Genomic DNA, 22,608 nt, shown 5'->3' on the forward strand with positions numbered 1-22,608 from the left:
CATGTAAAGAAGAGAGAATGAGCATAATAGAAAAATAAAGCGAGGTTAACATACATGGATTTGTGTCATACTTAGCATTGTTGTGGATTGATTATTATGAACATGATACATTAACACATGGTGAAAATAATACGATATTCATAATTCCTCAGTACATTATTGTACCATACCTAAAAACCGATTTATTAGCGCTCTACTTAGAAATCCAATTTCCAAAAATTGGAATTTGCTTTTTGGTGCGGAAGGAAATTGTATGATGTATTTATACTTCTAATAACCCTCTTGAATAGAGATGAAAGATTTGAGGAATTCAATGAAAAGTAATTGAGGAAAAGTAAAGACATTTAAAGAAATATTTAAAGATTAAATAAAAAGCTGATAGACGGTGGAAGTCTAATAAATACTGCTGAAATGAGGAGATAAAAGAGAAGTGTTGACACATGAGTCTGAGTTCAGTGGTTTACATAATAAGAATGCAGATCCTTCTTGTTCGAATTGAGTAAAGTTCAAAAAGTATTAAAAATCCCGTATTGGCGGTAGTATTGAAAGCAATTCTTACCCATAGTCTGAATTTCTAGCTGTGGAGATAAGTGACATCTCTGGATGAGAAAGAACGTGAATAAGATTTTACACTTACAAATTAGTGTAGAAGCAAGACGGACTAAGTTATCCGATATTATCAGACGTACCATTATGATCTCAAGTTGAGTAAAATCAATGTGCAATATAGATAGTTCGTTTTTCTGTTTCTGTTGTCATACGTTAGTTTCAGGCAACATACTATCGACTAAGAGCAAAAAGCTCTTGCTTTAATTTCGGAAGTTGACCCTGCCTGATAGGTACACGATTACTGTACCACTCTCGAGTTTCACTCAGTGCTCGAGCGTTGCTGGACTGTGGGGCACATTCAAATTTTGTCTCAGAACAGCTTGCGTACGACAATGTGCAATGTTCCCTGAGTCAAAAATATTGCTTCAAGAATCAACTTTAAGATGGCTCGTGGTAAATTATAATGATACTAAGAACATGTTTGACGTTGGTGCGCCTCAAGTACTTGCGTTTCCAAAGGTAAAGGAAGTATACTTTGATCTACGGCAATTCTGGGAAGGAGAAGAATGCAAGCTTCCTGAAGCAAGCTTACAGAATTCATGAGAGAATACCAAGCGAATACCCATAGGAGCTTATCATGGCAAAAAATCGTTTTACGTTGACGATTTTTTGGGGGGAGCAGATACGGTAGAAGAAACAAGACATGTTAAGGAAGAAGTTGAAGCAGTCACATCCTCAAATAATTCCTTTTGAGAAAATGGGCGTCTAATGACTCTGCAATTCTGAAGACAGGAGCTCAGCAAACCGAGCCTTTATATTTAAACGACAACAGAGCTATTAAAGTGCTTGGAATAGAATGGCATCCGGCAACAGACATTTTCTGTTTCTCAGTAAGACACAAAGCAACTGGTGTGGTCACTAAGCGAATAATATTATCTAAAATCTCCAAATTATTCGATCCATTAGGAATGATCGGCCCAATACTGAAAACCTGGCAAACGTTCGTGGCCAATCGTGTCTCAGAAATCGAAGCTTTTACATCTGAAGAGCACATGCATCCTGGAAATATGTTCCAACCAAAGAAAATCCAGCTGATCTAATATCAAGAAGTATTTCGTCAGCGATGCTTAAAAAATCTGATCTATGGAAATCAGGCCCATGCTGGTTTACGAGTGATTCAAGGTTTTGGCCTAAGCAGTCCATACTTAAATCCTCCATCAAATGGTCGAAGCGAAAAGAAAGTTGTACGAGTCTTTCTTGGAATTCAATCATTCGTCTCAAGTTTAAATGTCTTGCTGGATAGAGTCTCTTCACTGTCAAAGCTGTTGCGAATAGTGGCATATGTGTTAAGATTTGTCAATAATGTTGGTCGGAAAAATACAAAAAATACATCTCAGATATTATTACTTACCAGAGGAATTGGATAACGCTCAAGATGTATGTACAAAATCAATTCAGCATCAAGTTTTCAATCAAGATATCCATGATTTAATGAGCCCACAAGGTGACCTGAAGGGTTCAAGCAGCATAAAAACTTTAAATCCGTTTATGGACTCTAAAGGACTCCTGAGAGTTGGAGGAAGATTGAGGAACTCTAACTGGCACTAGGAGAAAAACATCCTCTTCTATTGCCAGCACGTCATAAATTAACGGAACCATGTGTCGTTCCTACTTTTGAGGATACCTCAAAGGGGGGAGTATGTTGAAACATATGCTATGCTAAATGGTCTCCGTGGTGACCACTTTTTCTCTTCATCTTAACCTAATATATATGAAAAAGGAAGTGCTGCTTGTATGATTCTTCCAGTCATAATTTATCCATAAAAAGGTATTAACAATAAAAATGTGTTGATTTATCTACCGGGTGTCCGTAAAGTAACTGGAAAGTGTGTATAATTTTTTAACAAAACTAGAGGGCTCCGCCCCCTGGCCGCTCCGCGGCCCAACCCCCTCGTATATTCTGTCAATTCGTTATGAAAATATCACTTAATTTTTTTTTAATTTACATTATTCTCGTAAATTGTATTAATATTAATACTGCTGAAGTTCTGTTAAGTGCTTATTCATTCAAAAGATCATCTTCAATTTAGCTAAAAACTTACTTCAATTAAGGTTGGAGTTTTAAAAAAAGGTGAATAATCAGTTTGAAACGGTTTATATGGGATAAAATAAAATGGATGGAAAGCAAATAGGATAGAATATAATATAATATAAACGAAATATAATAGGTTTGTCATTAATAAAACGGGATGTATTTATATTAACCTTGATAAAAGGCCACAGGTCGGTTTGATATTTAAATTAAAGAGTGGAGGTGATGCGTAACAATTTTTGGATTTGCTGCTGCAATTCCCGAGTAGTAGTGATCGCCATAAATTGCGATTTAATCGGAGAATATATCGCGATTTTATCGACGTCGCGATTTATTGCAATATTATCGGATAAAAAAATCGCGATTTTATCGACGGCGAATCATCGCAATATTATCGGGAGAAAAATCGCGATAAATTGCAATAAAATCGCGATTTTATCGAACGCGATTTTATAGAGATAAAATTGCAATAAATTGCAATTTTTCATCAACGCCTACTAACGCATGAATGACGCTTATGAAACATGTTTCTATGCCGCCGCCGCTGCCGTTTTTACCAAGGTCCGTTGGTAACTTTACCATCTCTTTTTTTTATCAATCATTGGTAATGTTAGAAAGGCAGACCGGTATTTTTACTGATTTTTCCAGGTAAGAATACCACTTTTATTCGTAATCAATTCCCGGTAACTTAATTTACCATTTTATCTCTGTAATTCTACCACAGGCGATAAAAAATATCGGCGTTTTTACCAAGGTCCATCGATATCTTTGCCATCTCACTATTCTTGGTAATTTTACAAAGACAGAATGATGAGATTACCAGTAGAACCTCATTTTACCAACCGTATTTCATAAAGTACAGTACGTATTTCATAAAGTACAGAGGAGGGAAAATAAAAAAAAAAAAAAAATCCAATGAAAACTCGGTGTCAGTCAACGCAATGTAAAAAGTTGTAAGGTTGCGAAGCGCCGATCCATCTACATAGAGGCAATTCGCACTTGGGAATCATGTTGCGGCCATAGCCAGATTCAGTGGCAGATTCATCTTGTAAATTGAAAAAGAGAAACTCGACCGAACCAGATTTTGAAACTTTCACTTGTGATTTTGAAATTACCTTACATTTAATTTGGATATTATAAGCATACTCATTTAAATCTTTAATTTTTTTGAAAGAAGACATACCGAAATTTTTTTTAATTTTGTTTTTTGAAGGTTAAAACTGAAAAACCAAGTGGTGAAAAATACTCAGCTGTTTTTCATCACATGATAATGAAGTAATGCAACTGATAATGAAAAATAAGTCGCAAAGATAGGAGAAAAGAATTGTAATGAAATACATACAATTATTAATGATCAAAAATTAAATTCATATAATTTCGAACAGTAGAGAAATAGGAAGATTCGTAATTTTTTGTATAAATGGGGAAATTTGGGGGAATTTGGAATCGATAAATGCGGTTATCGAAACGTGCGATTATCGATACATGCGATTTGTTGTGTTTGATTGTGTTTCATGGTGTGTTTGATGTGTTTGATTGTGTTTCATGATGTGTTTGTTGTGTTTGATGTGTTTGATTGTGTTTCATGATGTGTTTGTTGTGTTTGATGTGTTTGATTGTGTTTCATGATGTATTTGTTGTGTTTAATGTGTTTGATTGTGTTTCATGATGTGTTTGTTGTGTTTGATGTGTTTTAGGTGTATCATGATGTGTATATCATAGAGTACATAGAGTCGTAATGTAAATGGGAGAGCTGGCGCCATGTTCTCCTCGACGGATTCCGAGCCCGGTGTGCGCCGAGTTCGGGTCGCTTTTTCGATACATTTTCGATCCAAAATGGCGGTGTGGAATACGTGGTAATTCCTATCTCCTCTGTTGTTGTTGTTGTTGTCATCGGATGGCCGGGTACCCGTGTATCGCAAACAATCGATTATGTATCGAAAAAGTGACCCGGCGTCACACAGGAGTCTCGGAATTCGGGACATGGAAAACGCTTAAAAGTGGCGCCAGCTCTCCCACTTACATTACGACTCTATGTACTCTATGGTGTATATTGCGTTTTACGTGTTTCATGATGTGTTTGATGTGTTTGGTATGTTTCATGATGCATTTGATGTGTTTTATCCCGGTTCCTTAACATAGTTACATCCAAATGACTATACTGTATAGGTAAAATTACTGCATATTATCCCGGTCACTCTGAAGAAATCCGGTTTTATCCCAGTCATTACTGCTTTAGAAAAAAACGATGTATCGAAGATGGATACACAAAGATCGATATCCTTCCTGTTTTCCCGGTTTCTTAATATAGGTACATCCCGTTTTATCCATGACTATCCTGTATAGGTAAAATTCCTCCACTTTATCCCGGTCATTATGAAGAAATCCCGTTTATACCAGTCATTACTGCTTTAGAAAAAACGATGTATCGAAGATCGATACACAAAGATCGATATCCTTCCTGTTATACCAGTTTATTAATATAGGTACATCCCGTTTTATCCATGACTATCCTGTATAGGTAAAATTCCTCCACTTTATCCCGGTCACTATGAAGAAATCCCGTTTATACCAGTCAATACTGCTTTAGAACAAACGATGTATCGAATATCGATACACAATGATCGATATCCTTCCTGTTATCCCGGTTTATTAATATAGGTACATCCCGTTCATCCATGACTATCCTGTATAGGTAAAATTCCTCCCTTTTATCCCGGTTATTATGAAGAAATCCCGTTTTATCCCAGTCAATACTGCTTTAGAACAAACGATGTATCGAATATCGATACACAATGATCGATATCCTTCCTGTTATCCCGGTTTATTAATATAGGTACATCCCGTTCATCCATGACTATCCTGTATAGGTAAAATTCCTCCATTTTATCCCGGTTATTATGAAGAAATCCCGTTTTATCCCAGTCAATACTGCTTTAGAACAAACGATGTATCGAATATCGATACACAATGATCGATATCCTTCCTGTTATCCCGGTTTATTAATATAGGTACATCCCGTTCATCCATGACTATCCTGTATAGGAGGTAAAATTACTCCCTTTTATCCCGGTTATTATGAAGAAATCCCGTTTAATCCCAGTCAATACTGCTTTAGAACAAACGATGTATCGAAGATCGATACACAAAGATCGCTATCCTTCCTGTTATCCCGGTTTATTAATATAGGTACATCCCGTTCATCCATGACTATCCTGTATAGGAGGTAAAATTACTCCCTTTTATCCCGGTTATTATGAAGAAATCCCGTTTAATCCCAGTCAATACAGCTTTAGAACAAACGATGTATCGAAGATCGATACACAAAGATCGATATCCTTCCTGTTTTCCCGGTTTCTTAATATAGGTACATCCCGTTCATCCATGACTATCCTGTATAGGTAAAATTTCTCCCTTTTATCCCGATTATTATGAAGGAATCCCGTTTTATCCCAGTCATTACTGCTTTAGAAAAAAACGATATATCGAAGATCGATACACAAAGATCGATATCCTTCCTGTTATCCCGGTTTATTAATATAGGTACATCCCGTTCATCCATGACTATCCTGTATAGGTAAAATTCCTCCCTTTTATCACGATTATTATGAAGAAATCCCGTTTTATCCCAGTCAATACAGCTTTAGAACAAACGATGTATCGAATATCGATACACAAAGATCGATATCCTTCCTGTTATCCCGGTTTATTAATATAGGTACATCCCGTTCATCCATGACTATCCTGTATAGGTAAAATTACTCCCTTTTATCCCGGTTATTATGAAGAAATCCCGTTTTATCCCAGTCAATACTGCTTTAGAACAAACGATGTATCGAAGATCGATACACAAAGATCGATATCCTTCCTGTTATCCCGGTTTATTAATATAGGTACATCCCGTTCATCCATGACTCTCCCGTATAGGATGTAAAATTCCTCCCTTTTATCCCGGTTATTATGTAGAAATCCCGTTTTATCCCAGTCAATACTGCTTTAGAACAAACGATGTATCGAATATCGATACACAATGATCGATATCCTTCCTGTTATCCCGGTTTATTAATATAGGTACATCCCGTTTTTCTAGGACTATCCTGTATAGGTAATAATCCTCCCTTTTATCCTGGCTATTAGAAGAAATACATCCCATTTTTATACCTGTCTACCTATCAATAATTCCTTTACGGATGAATACATTTAAATTTCCGGGGATTTTCAATGACGTTTAATGATTGGTTAATGAAAGACCAATGAGAATGCGAAATGACACGGACGTACACACAAAAAAGGCCTTATTTTTTTTACTATAGTAAGATAAGATAAGATAAGATAAGAAAAGATAGAAGGTTGCGGTTTGTGGCATTTTTCATCATTGAAAGGGGGAAATTTTTCGATGGGGGGATTTTTCTTGGTGGACCCCCCTGGGGGGCCCCAGGGGGGGCAACTTTTAAAAGTCAAATAGCAACCCCCGTTTTTTTAGACATGGTTAGAAAGAACTTGAAAAGACAAGGAGAATGGCGAAAACAAAATTAAAATCGGTTCACTCGCTCCAAAGTTATAGCCGATCAAAATTTTAAATTGACCACTTTTCAAAAAATCGCCGTTGAGCTCCAAATTATCGAAAAAACAAAAACAAACCAGGAATGAAAAGTTTGAAAAGTGCCTTTTAGGAAAAGGAAAAACAACTGACGTTGTCACAAGTTCGGATGGCATCGTTTCAAAATAAAATTTTGGAAAATTCAACGTGGCGGCAAAGAGGAAACGCGAAAAAATGAAAATTCCAGAAACTGTTATCTTTCAAATACCCTCTAGTTTAAGGAAATCAAAGGCATCACCTTTAATTCCTTTATTTGGCCAAGTAAGAGCAATAATTTGCTGACTTTAAAATTGTCAAGCGGGGCGCCTTCAATCGTTGGAGCATGCAACATCTCAGGATTAAGTGTGCTGTCAAAAAATGAAGCCGATGTGAAATTTTTTGAATCGAAAACTACTCAACGTAAATCTTCGGAAACTTCCGTGATTTTTCTTCTCACAATCTGTGCTGAGAAAACTCTGTGAAAACTTCAAGGAATCATATTTAATTTTTTTCCTCTAAAAAATCATTTTAGGAGCAGATTTTTAATCACCGCATATTAGACACGTGGTCTGGTAGTTTCACCTTGGATTTGTTTTAGCAGCAAATGAACCAGAAAATAAGTAGGCTCAGCCTTTCAGTGCAGCTGTCCGACTTGAAAGAGACATGCTTCATTTGAAGTACTGGTGGCTACCCACCACAGGCAGGAATATGCGAAATTTGCAGCCAATGACTCGCTAAAAAATGAATTTTTCTGTGTATGACCAACCAAATGAAGCAGATAATGAGTTGAAGGATGAGTGGTCCAAAATTCAGATTTAGAGAAAAATGTCGGGTCATATGCACAAAATTGGCTTATGAGGCGAGCATATTTTCAATTTATAGATTGTGTAAGCGTTACTACCCCAAATTATGCAATAATGTGTAGTAACACATACAACGGCAAGACCGCACAGGGATTAAACTTTGCTCAGTTATTTTTAACTTGATATCCAGAATGTTTCTTCCTTCGCCCTCCTCTATCTGGCATTGGTTTCTTTGGGTTTTATTTGTTCTGGTAAAATTAATATTTTCTTGTTCAGGCTGTAGCATTCCAAATGACCAGTTTAGAAAGTATTAACGAAGCAAGGATGGAGCTGATAGAAGCCCTCGGTGAATTCAAAGATGCGTAAGTAGTTGCAATTCTTTCCTTTCCCCCTCTTAAATCCTTATTATTAATTGCTCACATCTTATTAGTTTTTAGTGAAAAGACTAAGCATGAAATGCCAAGAAATTCAATGCCGGTTAAATTTTGACACTAGTTTTTACTTATGTTCGTTTCAACCTCTGAGATGATGAGCTTTTAAAATCAGACTTTTTATATACTCATCTCTATCATATTTTAAAACAGGTCGAGAAAGTGAATTTGTGGCCGAAAAATTTTTCCCAACTTGTTGCAAACACGTAAACCACGTTTTTCTAAAACCTAAGAACTTTTGTCTACGAACTTTAAGATTACTTAATATTTTCTTCAAATTTTGAGATTTTAGGGTCAACCGTGGGCCAACATTTCATAATTTTCTTCTGCCTCGCATTTTTTTAAAGTTATAAGGAATATTTTCTCTGAAAGGTACGGTTCCTTGTCACACATCTGATCTCTTTTTTGACCTTCTCATTCAACGTGCATGAGCATTATGTAATGGAGATATGGGACTGTGACTATGTCTGTGTGGACGATGTGCAGCACACTGTTCTCATTTGAAGGAACCAGGTCGTTCTCGTCTCTCTCATCTTCCCGGCCTGCGAGGAAGTTTCATCGATCAACAATACGATGTTTTAACATTTCCATTAGACATTGTGTGTACACTGTACGAATACCAAAAAATTCACTTCTCAGCCCAGCTTTCCTAGAGATTCGCACTTCAAAAGTTTGATTTTAAAACCTAAGTGGGCTGTGAGGAACATCATACCAAATAATAACGAAATCTAGTCAGCACTTAACTCCTTGGTATCCTGTCTGTAGCCCTGTGATAAAATCATTTGAAACCATAAACTTGTACGTTCAGAAACTACGGGATCGATTACCTGGTAAATCATCTTAATCCGGAGAATCTGGGTCAATTTTTGAGAGAAGGGAAATTGCGGAGGGGGCGCTGTCCCCCTCTTTAAAGGATCATTTTTGGGCATAAAGTGGTCCGATTTTGGAGTCTTAGGGGTCGATTTCACGTGAAAATGTTTGTACTTTTTAATTCTAATGAAATCAAATCGAAATTTGATCGAAAACCCCGACCTTTCGGATCGTGATCCCCCCCCGTTTGCCCCCCCCACGGCAGGCTGGGGGGGGGGGGGGAGGTTTCCCGAGACCATACAATTCAGATTCCTTGGGGTCAATTCCCTATTCAACCCCGCGGTCTCCGACTTCGTCCGATCTAAACCAACCGAGAAAAAGGCTTGGTACAAGCGGGATCGAAGTTCCTGCGTCGAATGGTTTCCCGCAACCCGGCATACACAGCTACGGCGGCCCGCGGAATGGGTTGCGCACCAGCTCTTGAATGGACAGAGTTTCTGGTGGGGGACAGAAATAGGTGTCGTCGCGGCGCGCGGCGATCAGGGAATCAGGAATCCCATGCATTGATCGCGTCTTTCGCTATCGGCGCGATGCGATATCGACGCGGACGTCCAGCCACTGCACTGCACTGAATCGGTCAGACAGATGAGTGTAGTGGGCCAAATAATAACTTAACGAAACCAAAGCCACTGGTGTCGAATTGCCGTTAAAAAGACCGTCCCTGAATCCTGAAAATACCGCTTACTATACTGCCAAGGAAAACCGCCGTATGAGCCTTCAGACGATGCCTAATTTCCTTTAGAAAATCACAAATTTCTGGGAAATGTTGTCAATATTGCTCTTCTAATTTATTAGAGGATTTTCTTTGGAATTAGATTAAAAGTGTCTGAAAATCTGAAGGAAAAATATTAATGACTTTGTCAAATCTCTCCCCCTCCCTAGGGTGTCCCTTACATGGGCGGAACGAGGAATTTTCTGTGGGAGGGGACACAGGGGGATATAGAATTTGGGGTAAGGGGGAACTGGGAGGCCTCCCCGACAAATTTTTGAAAATTGGAACGTCTCGAGGAAATTTTTGAGCCATTATCAATGGCAAATTGAATGGAATTAAATATCATGAGTGGCGGTAGCCACCACCGGGCAAGTAACCTATCCTCCAACAATTGGCAACACAGCACAGCCCGGTCGAGGCAACGACACCATAGTTACACGAACTTGGCTTATTTGGGTTTTTAGTTGCGGTTCAGTAAACTTTTCAAAGCAACGGAGCGACGGATTTCAGAAATTTTGGTGTCTAAAGATGCGTCTCGGTCCCGTCTAACAGACTGTTGAGTTTCAAGGAGGTTGATGATTTATTAAACGAGATAATTACGCATATGTGCCTAAAATAGCAAAAAGTATCCACTTTTGACCATTTTCACGCTCTGTCAAAGCTATGGAGAATACGAGACATCGGAGCCCTATATAATGTTATATCAAAAGAATTGTCATGTTCCCGTGTAGTGCGCGTTTAAGTTTCATTAATAACCAAGGCATCCTAAGAAAAATATTGCGTCTAAACTGGTTTACGGGTGCAATGGGCGACCCGACCTGCTGACGTTTATCATTGAATTTCTCGCTTACACTATTCTGGAATGAAATTATGGTTATTTCGAGGGAACATCCTGAAGTTATGAGGATTCTAAAAATTATATATGAGTAGGGGTTTACTTTTACCGTTTAGGCTGTAGCTTTGATTATGTCCCAAAAATCGTTAAACCCGAATTTACTAACACATACACACGGTAGAGTGACAATGTTAGTGCTCTCTGCAGTCAGCATCTCACCAGCGGAACAACAAAACAAACCACGAATGTTAGGTTAGTTCCTGTTTCACAGAGCAACAAAAACGATCGATACAATACGGAATCATTTGGTTTCAATCATTTCAATCCATTTACGACTTCAACAATGTTTGTGACAAGCATTATCATCGTATTTTACAACCTGGAGCAGAAGTTTATCGCCTCATCGTGAAGTGAATTCTGAATATCCAATCTTAGAACTCAAAACCTCACCATTCTACTCTCTCATTGTTCTCTCTTCATTTTTGGTTCAAATCAAGTGATTTAAAGTCGCTTCACTAAAATTATGAGACCCTGAATCCATTTAAGAGCGTGAAGCTCACATTTTTCTGGCATTACAGCCTTTTTACTCCTCAAGTTCTACGTATATGAGTCCATTTCGCTCAAGGTTTCTCTGAGCGATACCAGGTGTTTCTCTCTCAAGTTATTTAGGATGTACCTTTAAGCATGCTAATTTACCAAAGAAACTCCCCCAGTGATAAATAATTTAAAGTTTTATTACGAAGTGAAAACCTCTTTGCGGTGTTGCTAAATTTCTCAACTAAGTCTCAGTTTAGACACGAAGAACAGATGTTCACTTTTGTCCGTTACGATCCCTGCTCTTATAGCTTCACATCTTACTTTGATCTCTGATTCATCGATTAATGGCACTTTTAGTTCCATTCATCATCAATCAGTTCAAAGCTATCTCAACGATGAATCATCAAATGTTGCATCGAGGAAGAAATTTTCTGCTGAAAGCTACGGCTGAATTGACATTGCAACGCAACTTACGAGAGCATGAACCAGGACATAAGAATCTGTCTCAAAGTGAAAATTTTTTTCAACTCATCAGGCAGTTCAGCAGGTAAAAAATCTACAGTTAGTTAATTAAGGATTACCAGATTACATCCACACTGGTTTTCTAACATTTCCAGTAGGTAGTCATATTTTTATTGATAATGATTGGTGACGAAACGAATTTATCAATGGCATGGCTAAACTGGGAAACTACTTACCGCAATCTACAAAGTTCATCCACAAAGACTTTCAGAGTCTTTTCATTTCTGTTGACACTTAATTAATTCAACATAATTTCTGAAAACTGTAATTATTGACTTCGGTGTGCAGAAAATTCTTTTCTGGGATTTTAAGCGTAGAGGTCACTAACTTTTCCCTGATTTTAAAATGTCCTCTTTTGACATTAGGTGTCTCTCATAAAAATTCTTTTCACAAAGGAAACGTGCAAAAATCGTAACTTTAAAAATCGATATCTCGAGAACGGTTGGGAAAAAAATTAGAAAAAAAAATTTCGAAAGTATTAGGTGAGACATTTACGTCGAAAAAACTTTAAAACAACTAGAAAATTGGATGCCAGGCACATGGCGTGAATTTGTTTCAACATGATTGCACCGAAATTGCAGTCTTGATAGTGCCTTGAAAAAGAAGGTTAGGCAACAAGCATAACCTACATTTCTTACAAACTCATTCCAATAAAATTGCAATTTTCTCAGCGCCTTCAAATGAAGGTATAGGCAACAAGCAAAAATTGCAATCCATGCTACTTGGGGACATATTTTCACAGTGAGTGGGGCTTAATTTCCTAACTTATACAGAGCCTGTCACCCTGCCTACCTCTATATTGAACTTCAAGGATTTTGGAGGGAGGAATTTTACCTAGGTTTACCATTGTTGTCAAACAGGGTTTATCCATCAGAGCCCTGAATTGAGGAACCAAGAGAAAATAATTTGTTTTCATTGACTCCTGAAAAATGAAACTCACCATGATGCAGGTAAGCACCTATGAAAACTATATATAGATCTCATAAAATTTCAATAAACATTGTCGCTGGGGGAAATATCTAATACTTACTGAAGATAATGATCGAATAAAGTACTCTCCTAAATATAGACAAAAATTACAATGAAAATTTTAATTATTTGATAAAAAATAAAAGTAGAAAAATTCTCGATGGACACCAAGAATGCCAAGAAAATCTTAGAATAATTTCCTCTCACAAAGAAAAATAAAAATGACAGAGAACGTTTCCAGCAGGGCTTCTTGATAATTAATCAGAGAACAAAAATTCTGAGACCTTGACACTTTTGACCCTTACAATTTTTAGTAGATAGATACACCAATGAGGTGCTGGCAAGCTGTTGAATGCTCCAATTTCCAAACTTCTATTACTCAAGCAGCACACATTTCAATAAATTTCATCCCATGGTAAAATTATTTCTATTCGATTGTTGTGTTGGGAATGTTGGTTATTTACCCGTTGAAGGAACAATTTTTAGAGCAATTAATTTGAAATAAGTACCTACGGAAGTTGCATTTTTATCATTGGATCGCCTATCATTCATTCTAACACATGAAACTCAGTTTGTTGATTGTTTAAAATCGGCTTATATTGACCAAATGATGTAAATGTTTTGCGATATCAAGTTAAAAAATTACAATTTTTCTGCAGTCAATAGCAATTTTATTTAAATACATACCTATCATTGCAATATGCTACTCGGGCACTTCACCCATATTTCATCTAGTATTTCTTTTCAGGTAGGTATATCTGCAGTTAAGTGGATTTTGAAATTTAAAATACATCTTCTTTTAAAAGTCTAAGGAAACCTTGAAATAATTATCACTTACCATGTATAACTCTATGCTAAATTTACCTCGGTTGATGCTCTCACAAGTTTAGTAGTCAAGTCAATTCAGCCATAGCTTTCAGCAGAAAATTTCTTCTTTCATCTAACAATGAATGATTAATCGTCAAAATAGCTTTGAACTAATTAATTAAAAATGACATCCAAGGATGAAAAAAAAAAAAAAAAAATAAGATGGATCCGAGAAACTATCCTACACAGCAAGGACGTATCCACTTTGTAATTAAACATTAAATCATTCACAAGTGGGGGACTTCAATCGGTAAAAAAACAAGTCTTCTAGCACCGCACCCTTGAATAGGAAAAAGAAAAGGATAAGATCTCCGATAGTGCATGCTTCATTTTTTCATTCCTATCAATTAGCTGGATGAGGTACACTTTGCAAAATGGGACTAAGTGCATTCCAATGTTCCAAGGATTTTGCAACTTATATTCTTTGAAAAAAATACTGCATCATTAAAAATTGCATTTGCAGAAGTGATTTTAGTCTTGAACTTGTAGCTGATTTCGAGTAAAAGTGAAACTTGTTTAGATGATCAGTTTATTTTCAAGGTAAAAAAGGTCACACTCTCAGCCACATTGGAAATGCTCTTTCTTCCTTTTTTCAAAATGCAGTCCAACTTATTTACAGTTTACAACTCGATTAATTGCGAGTGGGATTGTTTCAGAGGATTCTGAAAATTTCAGCAAAGAAAAACAATATTAGAGGATGCCTAAAAATAAGGAAAAACATCTTTTGGAACCATAGAAAAATAATTTTACTAAAAATTCTAATGAGGTATGTTAATCAGTCAAAAATATTCATACAAAAACAACATAATTAGATCTGTGAACAGTACGAATTTTTCCACAAAAAAATTCTGAACAACCTTAATAAATCTAGACAAAATTTTTGAAAAAAATTCTAATGAGGTATGTTAATCAGTCAAAAATATTCATACAAATACAACATAATGAGATCTGTCAACCGTACGAATTTTTCCACAAAAAAATTTTGAACAACCCTAATAAATCTAGACGAAAAATTTGGAAAAAATTCTAATGAGGTATGTTAATCAGTCAAAAATATTCATACAAAAACAACATAGTGAGATCTGTCAGCAGTACGAATTTTTCCACAAAAAAATTTTGAACAACCTTAAAAATCTAGACAAAAATTTTGAACAACCTTAAAGCATACTAAGAACGAACAAAAAAAACAAAAAAACAATAGTCACCCATTAAGATAGATTATCACACCTTATTTACCTTTTATTTTGTTTATAAAAAGAAAAAAAATCAAAATTAAACATCTCATTAGACACCACTTCAAAGGGCACTTAATAAATTGGGCAGTGAAAGCTTGAAATTGATGGATGCAAGTAAAACCAATCAAAATTACTTGTGTCTTCTTGAGGAGCTTCTCTGAAACACATGAAAAAGAAAACAAAGAGGATTAAAGTTTGTCATCGACTTTAAAATGTGTTTCAAGGGCCAACCAGAGTAATGTAATCAATTGGATATGATTTTTTTCACACAGAAGGGTGCAAATTATTCGTGTCTCGTCAATTTCTGAATAAGTGAGAGAATCGATTTTCTTTCAACTTTGCAGTTATGAACAATTTCCACTCTTGGTTTTTCGAATTCTGAATTTTTTCCTAGTTCCCAAATAACTCCTCACTTCTCTAGAAGCCTCTTTTCACTATTTTATGACACCCAACTACTATAAGTCTGCCAACAATTTCAAAACTTCATAAGTTCATTTTCTTCTTTAACTTTCCTCATTTCCAAAATAACCAGTCAAAAATTAAGTAATTTTCGTCATTTTCAAAATAACCAGTCAAAAATGAAGTGAGAATACCACAATTAGCCACCGGCATTATAGAAACATTCGTATTAGTTCCGATGCCAACAAAACTCATCCCTTTATACCCTGGAATATGTTCAATTAATCCGCTCGATCAGGAAAACCCTCTTATCATGAACAACACAGAAACAATCCGCTGGCCATGTATCAGACCTGTCTCCGTAATTATCATTGCCAAACCTGAAAATAACCTACATTTTTCTGCATCATCTGCCTTTCTTTCTTTTAGATTTTAATCTTCATTTTTCTGAAGAGTTGATGGGTTACAGACTTACTTCTAAGTAATACATTCCGATCACCTTCCAAATGCCCATCAATTTTCCTTTTTTCGACCTGTGTCACATCTTGACATGCAAAATATCAGTTTTTTATCATTCATTTCTGCACTTTCTTAAAGTTCTTCAGTTACGAAAGCGTGTACAAGGTGTCTTGAGACAACCTCCTCTTCAAAGAATCAGAAAATCATTCCATATGGCTATCTATCAGTCTGAAAAGAATTAAATAATCAAAGCAAGAATTGAACGTATTTCTGCCAAACACAACTATGTCTTTAAGACATGAGCCCTGAAATCCATAAAAATGTATGTATAACAGTAGTAACAGGCCTCACATCATAATGCACATAGTTCTGTTAGGCAGAAACATGTTCAATTTGTTTTCAGGCAGAGCAATGAAAGAAAGAAAATCAAGTACCCTTTGCCATGATGATTTGTAATTCTTATTACTCAATACTCAATTCTGTAACCGCGATTCCATGCAATTGTCTAAAAATATCTTTAAATTGAGTACCTCACGAAATCTTTTTTCCTTCTCGCCTACTTGGCGGCTGCGTTCGCCCTGTTGAACTATGGTTTGCTGTGGTGGCGGTGGTGGGGGTGCTGCAACTTGCGGCCAATTGGTTGGCCAATTGGTTGGCCAATTGTTTGGGTAGTATTGAGGGTATTGTGGGTAGTACATGGGCATCCTGCCATACGCCTGGAAAACAATTAAACAATGAAAATCTGTTGATGTATACATCTTTATCATTCAAATGCAGGAAGTGGTGAAGAGGGCCCTGATGTTTATTCAAGTTAGAGTTTAAGATAGTGTCAACGATAGAAATAATTCTCAGGTGAGTACGAACCTTTTCAAACAGAGATTCCCAGACAGACAAGCCTAACGCTTGCATCCCTCTTTCATTCAGGTGCACAAGATCTTTACCGACACTTCTGGGACTTTGAATGACTTGGAAACCTCTACAAGCCTGTGAAGCGATCCATAAGTTAGCGATTCTGATTTTCTCGGCCAGTAGAGGTTTCTTCGGGATCGGAGGAATGTCAACAAGGATCACTTGTTTGAAAAGAGGTGCAGCAGTGTTGATCAATCGATCGTAGTTGGGGTAATCGAATTTACTATTCTTTAAGAAATCGTTAGTTCCCAGAAGAATTACTAAATTCGATGACCCCCAAAACACATCGACTGAGCTTATGTAACGGAACAATGTTTCCAGACCTCCAGCTATCGTACTTCCTGAGACAGCTAGGTTCACCACACATTGCTTATCAAATAATGCTTTGAAGGAAGCCGTATTTTGCGTGCGTCGAAAGATACTATCACCCAAGAAAACAATTTTATCCTGAAACAAAGGCGACTTTTCGGCAAACCTGATACTGATAAATTATAACATTCAATTTTAAAATGTAGACTTGAATTAGAAATGCTGTCTCGCCCCTTTGGGTAAACAGCTCATCAGAAAAACATCACATCATCCACTTTATGCGAATTTTACTTATTGACGGGTGAAATTTCTATGGCAAGAGGCATGAATTCTGTGCATTGAGAGCTTTAAATCCAATTTTCAAGATATGATTTGTAAAAGGAAAAATATCAATCAAGAAGTTTTTTCGAAGAGGCAGACACCATGTGTAATAAAGAGAAAAAAATTTAACACACTGTGGAAAGTAATTAGTCCAAAATTAGGAATTTTACGATACATTCTCTCCTTTTTCTGTCTTCGTGCAAATGACAATTTATTGGGACAGGATCCATGGGGGTCTTGACGTTACCCATTCGTGTGAGAAGGGATTCCGTGATTACTTAAAAAATATGAAGGATTTTATTCCTTAAAAACAACTCTTTTAATTTTCTATAAGGCACAATCCCACCTTCATTTTTTCCTCCTTTACTTTGAACTTAAGTTCGGAGGGTTGCCGAAGTATATGACTATAATTTTTTTTAAGTCTCTGAGTTCCATCCTCTTATATAGCTGCCATCATTGAGGGGAGATGCCTCCTTGATTAATCTTAATATCTTAATAAACCAAAAAATTACCATTGCAGCGGGGGGCAAAACTGAAGGTGGTGGAACTGCTTGTTGAACTGCTTGTTGAACTGCTTGTTGGACTGCTGGAGCAGTTTCTGTAGTGCTTGCTGGGCCACTTGCATTTTCAGGCTTGAGGATGGCCTTTATTTTCTTATCAGAATGTCCTTCCGCTGTAAAAAAGTAAAAAGAAAAAAAAAATAATTCATTGCACAGACATGACAGAACCGCCTTATGTGGCTTTCACCACTCATGATAGACAGGTTCTCGCTGCTTTGAAACCGTAGAATGCTACTTTTCGTACGATGGAAGAAATCCCTCTAAACTAAACGTGGAAACAACTCACAGTCGTACAGGTGAAAAAGGGCAATTGTCTGCATATGAGAGTCTACAATCTTATCTTAAAATATAACCCTCTTAAAAATTATCAAGAATTTCTTCAATCTTTGCGTTCATTATACTGTTCTCATTCAAGATCCTGCAACCGTTTAAAACGAATATGTTACTCCTTCTTCATTCCTCCATTTAGACGTTGCCGCCGTTCAAATTCTTGATCCCACTATTGTCAAAAAGTTTTAGAAATGAGAGACATTGCTTTCAGATTCCACATCTCCTTGCACAGGAGTGGGGGGGGGGGGGGCTGGCGATTTTCATACTTAAATTGTTGTCAGCACGTTACTACCAGGTTGAGCCGTGCCTTTCTGACTGGTTCTGATAATATTTCTTGCCTTCAAAGTGTTACTCATTGGAAAAGAAATAATAATAAAAAAACTCGACAGGTAAAAATACACCAATACTATCAAATAAGGATTGCAACAACAACCACTTTGTTCTGAAAGGGAGAATAAACATATTCTTTTATTTTGGAGCTTACCGATCAAGGAACTAATGATGATTAATGGAACTTCTTCCTCTATATCGAGCTGAATATTTGTGCACCTTTTGAAGTGCTCGTGTGCGGCTTTGTGTTCCTATAGTAAACACATAACAAAACATCAAACATAGTTGAATAGAAGCCAGGAAAATAAAAAGATCTGAATCATTCTTCCACTTGAAAAACTTACATAATCAACTTGGTTTGGGCATTTAAGATTTGAGAAAAGTAGCAAATATGAACTTCCATTCCTCCAAGCAAGATGTTAATCCTCAAAATATCTCTATATTCACAGAAACTCTCTTAAGTACAAATGCATTTCTTCGAAATCAATATTTCTGTTCTCTGTGTCATCCTTACTGCTACTAGAGTCAACGCACCGCTCGAGCATTATGTATTTGTACCTACTTCCACTGGACGTAACTATGTGCGAGTGAGAAAGAAGGGGTGTCTTAATTACACTTCTCAGGGCGTAAGAGTGAACAGGAATTATTTATGAAGCAGCAGGGATTTCATGGTTTAGTCGTTCTCAGCGCGAGCCCAGTAAGAGCTTCAACTAACAAGCCCTGTCCATGATGCTCTTTCCCCATGGCCACAGCTCATGAGTCCCACATACAGTTGGCAGATACCTCCATTAAGTGGAAGTATAGACAATCCTGCTTTTCCAATTCCCCAAGAGGAATTAGACGAACTGTAACAGTATTTCAAATTCAGCTTACCACAAGCAATCCCTGTATTTCTCACTTTCACTAGTTCCGCTCAGTAGAAATTTGTCCAGGTCTCGCCTCTGATTCATGTGTCACATACTGATACAAGTGGCCAATTTGTTTTATGAGTTGGTTATTGTTGATGTTATTTCAGCGTTTTAAAGTTATCGCTACCAATATGGACATATTTCTGTCGAACGAAACTATGTGCGTTGAGACATTGAACCCTGAGATCCATTCGAATATAATGAACGGCCATGGCCTCATCCGCGCAAGTTATGCATGACGGGTCTCACGTCATAATGCACATAGTTCTGTTTGGCAGAAAAGCGTCCATTTATACCTCTATAGAGAACATTTTGCGTCAATTGGACACGACCCATAGCCTTGGTTACCATGTTGTTAAGCCTGGTACGATTCACAGACTCCCAAGTTCAGACTGCAACTTACGGCAGGATAGTGTTGCACTTGTATACTCTGATAAGAGAAAATGATTCGAGCATACTTACATCTTCGAACAAAATGTGCTTAAAGCGTCTCATTCTTACACTTCCTCGTCAGACTTCTTTGGAGTTGGACTTAGCAAATTACTCACCACATCCACAATCACAAGCACAACTTCGCTAACGCTAACCCTCGGTTTTGGCGCAAATTTAAGTCCGACACTTTTGCCAACACTGTCTCAATAATCCTAAGAAATGAAACACTCAACACTGTTCACACACGAAGCGAAACCGAGAAATTCCAGATTAACTATCCCTGAAATTAAAAATTATAATTCAGGCTGAAATTAGTTAAGCGCACAATTGGTTAAAACATGTGCCTTTTCATCATTTTCCAAAATCGTACTGGTACAAACTTTCATTCCCGCTTCTCATGAGGGCGGAACTGCTGCTGGCTCGGCTGGGGCCTTGGGGCCTTAGAGAAAAAAAGGAGGTATTTGCATTTCAGGCATCTTGGAATTTGTTTGATGACGTAGGTCGGTACCGAGACTTTTATCATCGATTTTCTTGGAAATGGTGTAGTTCATGAAAAAAATTCATTCTACATAAAGTGTTTGAAATTATATCATGAGTTGATTTAACGGAAAAAATGGGACGTTATGGTCCGTTTTTTATACTTCGAATTCCAGATTTTGCTGATCAGGTTGTACCGACCTACGTCACAGGGTACACAATCCTCAAGAATCAAACACGCTGCATTGACGGTCCAACAGTCCAACCTTAGAAGCAAAACAAGCAAAACAATCCGTTTAACCTATAAGAACTAAAGAACGTCTCTTCCTCTTTCAGTCTCAATGGTTCAATCATTCTTTCCTAACGAATTTACGCCGAGCTGATCCCGTGGCTGAAGTGAAAGTGACATAAAGATCGACCCAGACTTGTTTATTCAACATTAAATAAAACATTAAATAATAATTTTTCCTACATTTTTTCTTTGCATCCATATATCCGGTCGCACTTGAATTCATTGATATTCTCATGCTTTTACGCTCCTTCGAGCCTCAGGTTTCACCCAGGAATTGTACTAAATATTTCATTAAAAAATTGCAGCTCATGTCTGTTCCTTGAGTCCCAGGCTTCGTTGATAAATCGAAACTAGCAATTCTTTATCGTCGCCCTGGTGGCCCTGTAAGTACCTTGTATTCCTAAGGAAACTCATACCACATTCAATTTCTTGCGCAACATACTTAGTTCTACCTGTCGAGTTTTCAACTCCTTGTAATTACCAAGTTTGCGTAAGGGAAGTGCATGAGTTACCTAACATCTGTCAAACATCCATTTTCTGGTGGAATCACAAATTGAGAAATCTTCTCTTTGTGTACATCCAGGAGTTTTGAATAAATTTCATAATCTGAAACTTCCATGCACCAAACCTTTTGCTTAGTTGACTTCTTGATTTCTAGAAGCATTATGTACTAATAAATGTAGAATTTGTCTTACCACTTTTGCCTCCATTTCACAAATCGAGACCTGTTCTCTTTGTGATACTAAGGATGCCATTTAATTCTTTGTAAGACCTCGAGGACTTGTCAATAAATCGAGCTACCATCTCTTTATTGTCAGGTTAGTCGCCTATTATTAAGTACATTTTATCTCTAAGGAAACTCGGATCACGTCCAGTTCCTTACGCTACAGAGTTCTACCAGTCGAGTTTTGAATTCCTGGTAATTACTATTTGTACCAATAAATGTAGAATATGTATTACCACTTTTGCCTCCATTTCACAAATTGAGACGTGTTCTCTTTGTGCTACTACGGATGCTATTTAATTCTTTCCGAGACGTCCAGGCCTTGTCAATAAATCGAGCTACCATCTCTTTATTGTCAGGCTAGTGGCCTAATAAGTACATTTTATCTCTTAGGAAACTCGCATCACATCCAATTCCTTACGTTACACAGTTCTACGAGTCGAGTTTTGAATTCCTGGTAATTACTCTGTTTGTGTAAGCAAAGTGGACGAGTAAACTTCTGACGAACATCCACTTCCTGGCCAGGATGAAAATGGAGAAATCTTCTCTTTGACCCCTTAAAGGAGTTCTGAAGAAATTTCATACTCTGTTTTAAATTATTTCCTACAGGAATTTGATACTCTGATCCCTTCGTATGCATCCTGTTTTCGCAGTTGAGTTTTAAACTCCCTTGGACCATTTTATTTGCATCAAGGTAGATTTTCAGTGTACTTCGGCCAGATTTTCACATTTTGGCCACTTCCGAAAAAGAGAATTGTCTTTCTACATTTACTTGATCATTTTATCAAACTCAGGGGAGTTCTTGTCACGGCTTAAAGTTACCGTTTCATACATTTCTGATATTCTCAACTACTGAAAAAAACGTATCTGATGGTAACGCTAAATTAACTCCCCTAATATTTCTCTCAAGTGAACGGATTGTATGGTAACATTATAATTATCTTCCCTGATATTAAATAATTTACGGCTAGGAAATACCGTCCTTCAAAATGGTTCGTAAGAGTTACAAAAGGAAATTACAACTGAGGAATTCCTCTAAGCAGAGAAAGCATAAAATGAACGGCCTCGGCAGCCCCTCAGAGGAAGGAGACAGTGTCAAAAATCCTGATGAGCTGAGGCGCGAATTAGATTCCTCAAATGTCAACACTCAAAAACTA

General features: G+C 37.1%; 2 protein-coding genes across 5 annotated transcripts in view; one reads left to right on the plus strand and one right to left on the minus strand.

Moving 5' to 3' along the window:
* The window catches only part of LOC109035218 (transcriptional adapter 1), a 94,360-nt gene that overhangs the window by 18,987 nt on the left and 52,765 nt on the right, over positions 1-22,608 (plus strand). For all 4 annotated transcript variants that reach the window (XM_072296375.1, XM_072296376.1, XM_019048779.2 and 1 more), the window contains exon 2: positions 8,300-8,385. In XM_072296375.1, the coding sequence (XP_072152476.1) occupies positions 8,300-8,385 (86 nt within the window). The remainder of the gene's footprint in view (positions 1-8,299; positions 8,386-22,608) is intronic.
* On the minus strand, positions 14,489-20,127 carry LOC109044462 (uncharacterized). The gene is made up of 5 exons (XM_019062186.2): positions 19,989-20,127; positions 18,773-18,869; positions 17,911-18,071; positions 16,390-16,575; positions 14,489-15,158 (listed from the first exon to the last, which is right to left on the minus strand). The coding sequence occupies exons 1-5, from the start codon at positions 20,019-20,021 to the stop codon at positions 15,132-15,134; spliced, it is 504 nt and encodes a 167-aa protein (XP_018917731.2). The 5' UTR covers positions 20,022-20,127; the 3' UTR covers positions 14,489-15,131.

This window comes from Bemisia tabaci, chromosome 2 (assembly GCF_918797505.1).
Source record: "Bemisia tabaci chromosome 2, PGI_BMITA_v3".
Lineage (NCBI taxonomy): Eukaryota > Metazoa > Arthropoda > Insecta > Hemiptera > Aleyrodidae > Bemisia > Bemisia tabaci.

What these genes read in the sequence shown, in the direction of transcription:
- LOC109044462 (XM_019062186.2), bottom strand. Translation starts at nt 20,021, where the DNA reads ATGAGACGCTTTAAGCACATTTTGTTCGAAGAT. An exon ending in AGCACATTTTGTTCGAAGAT is followed by an intron (nt 18,870 to 19,988) that starts GTAAGTATGCTC and finishes TGTTTACTATAG; the next exon opens with GAACACAAAGCCGCACACGA. An exon ending in CATCATTAGTTCCTTGATCG is followed by an intron (nt 18,072 to 18,772) that starts GTAAGCTCCAAA and finishes ACTTTTTTACAG; the next exon opens with CGGAAGGACATTCTGATAAG.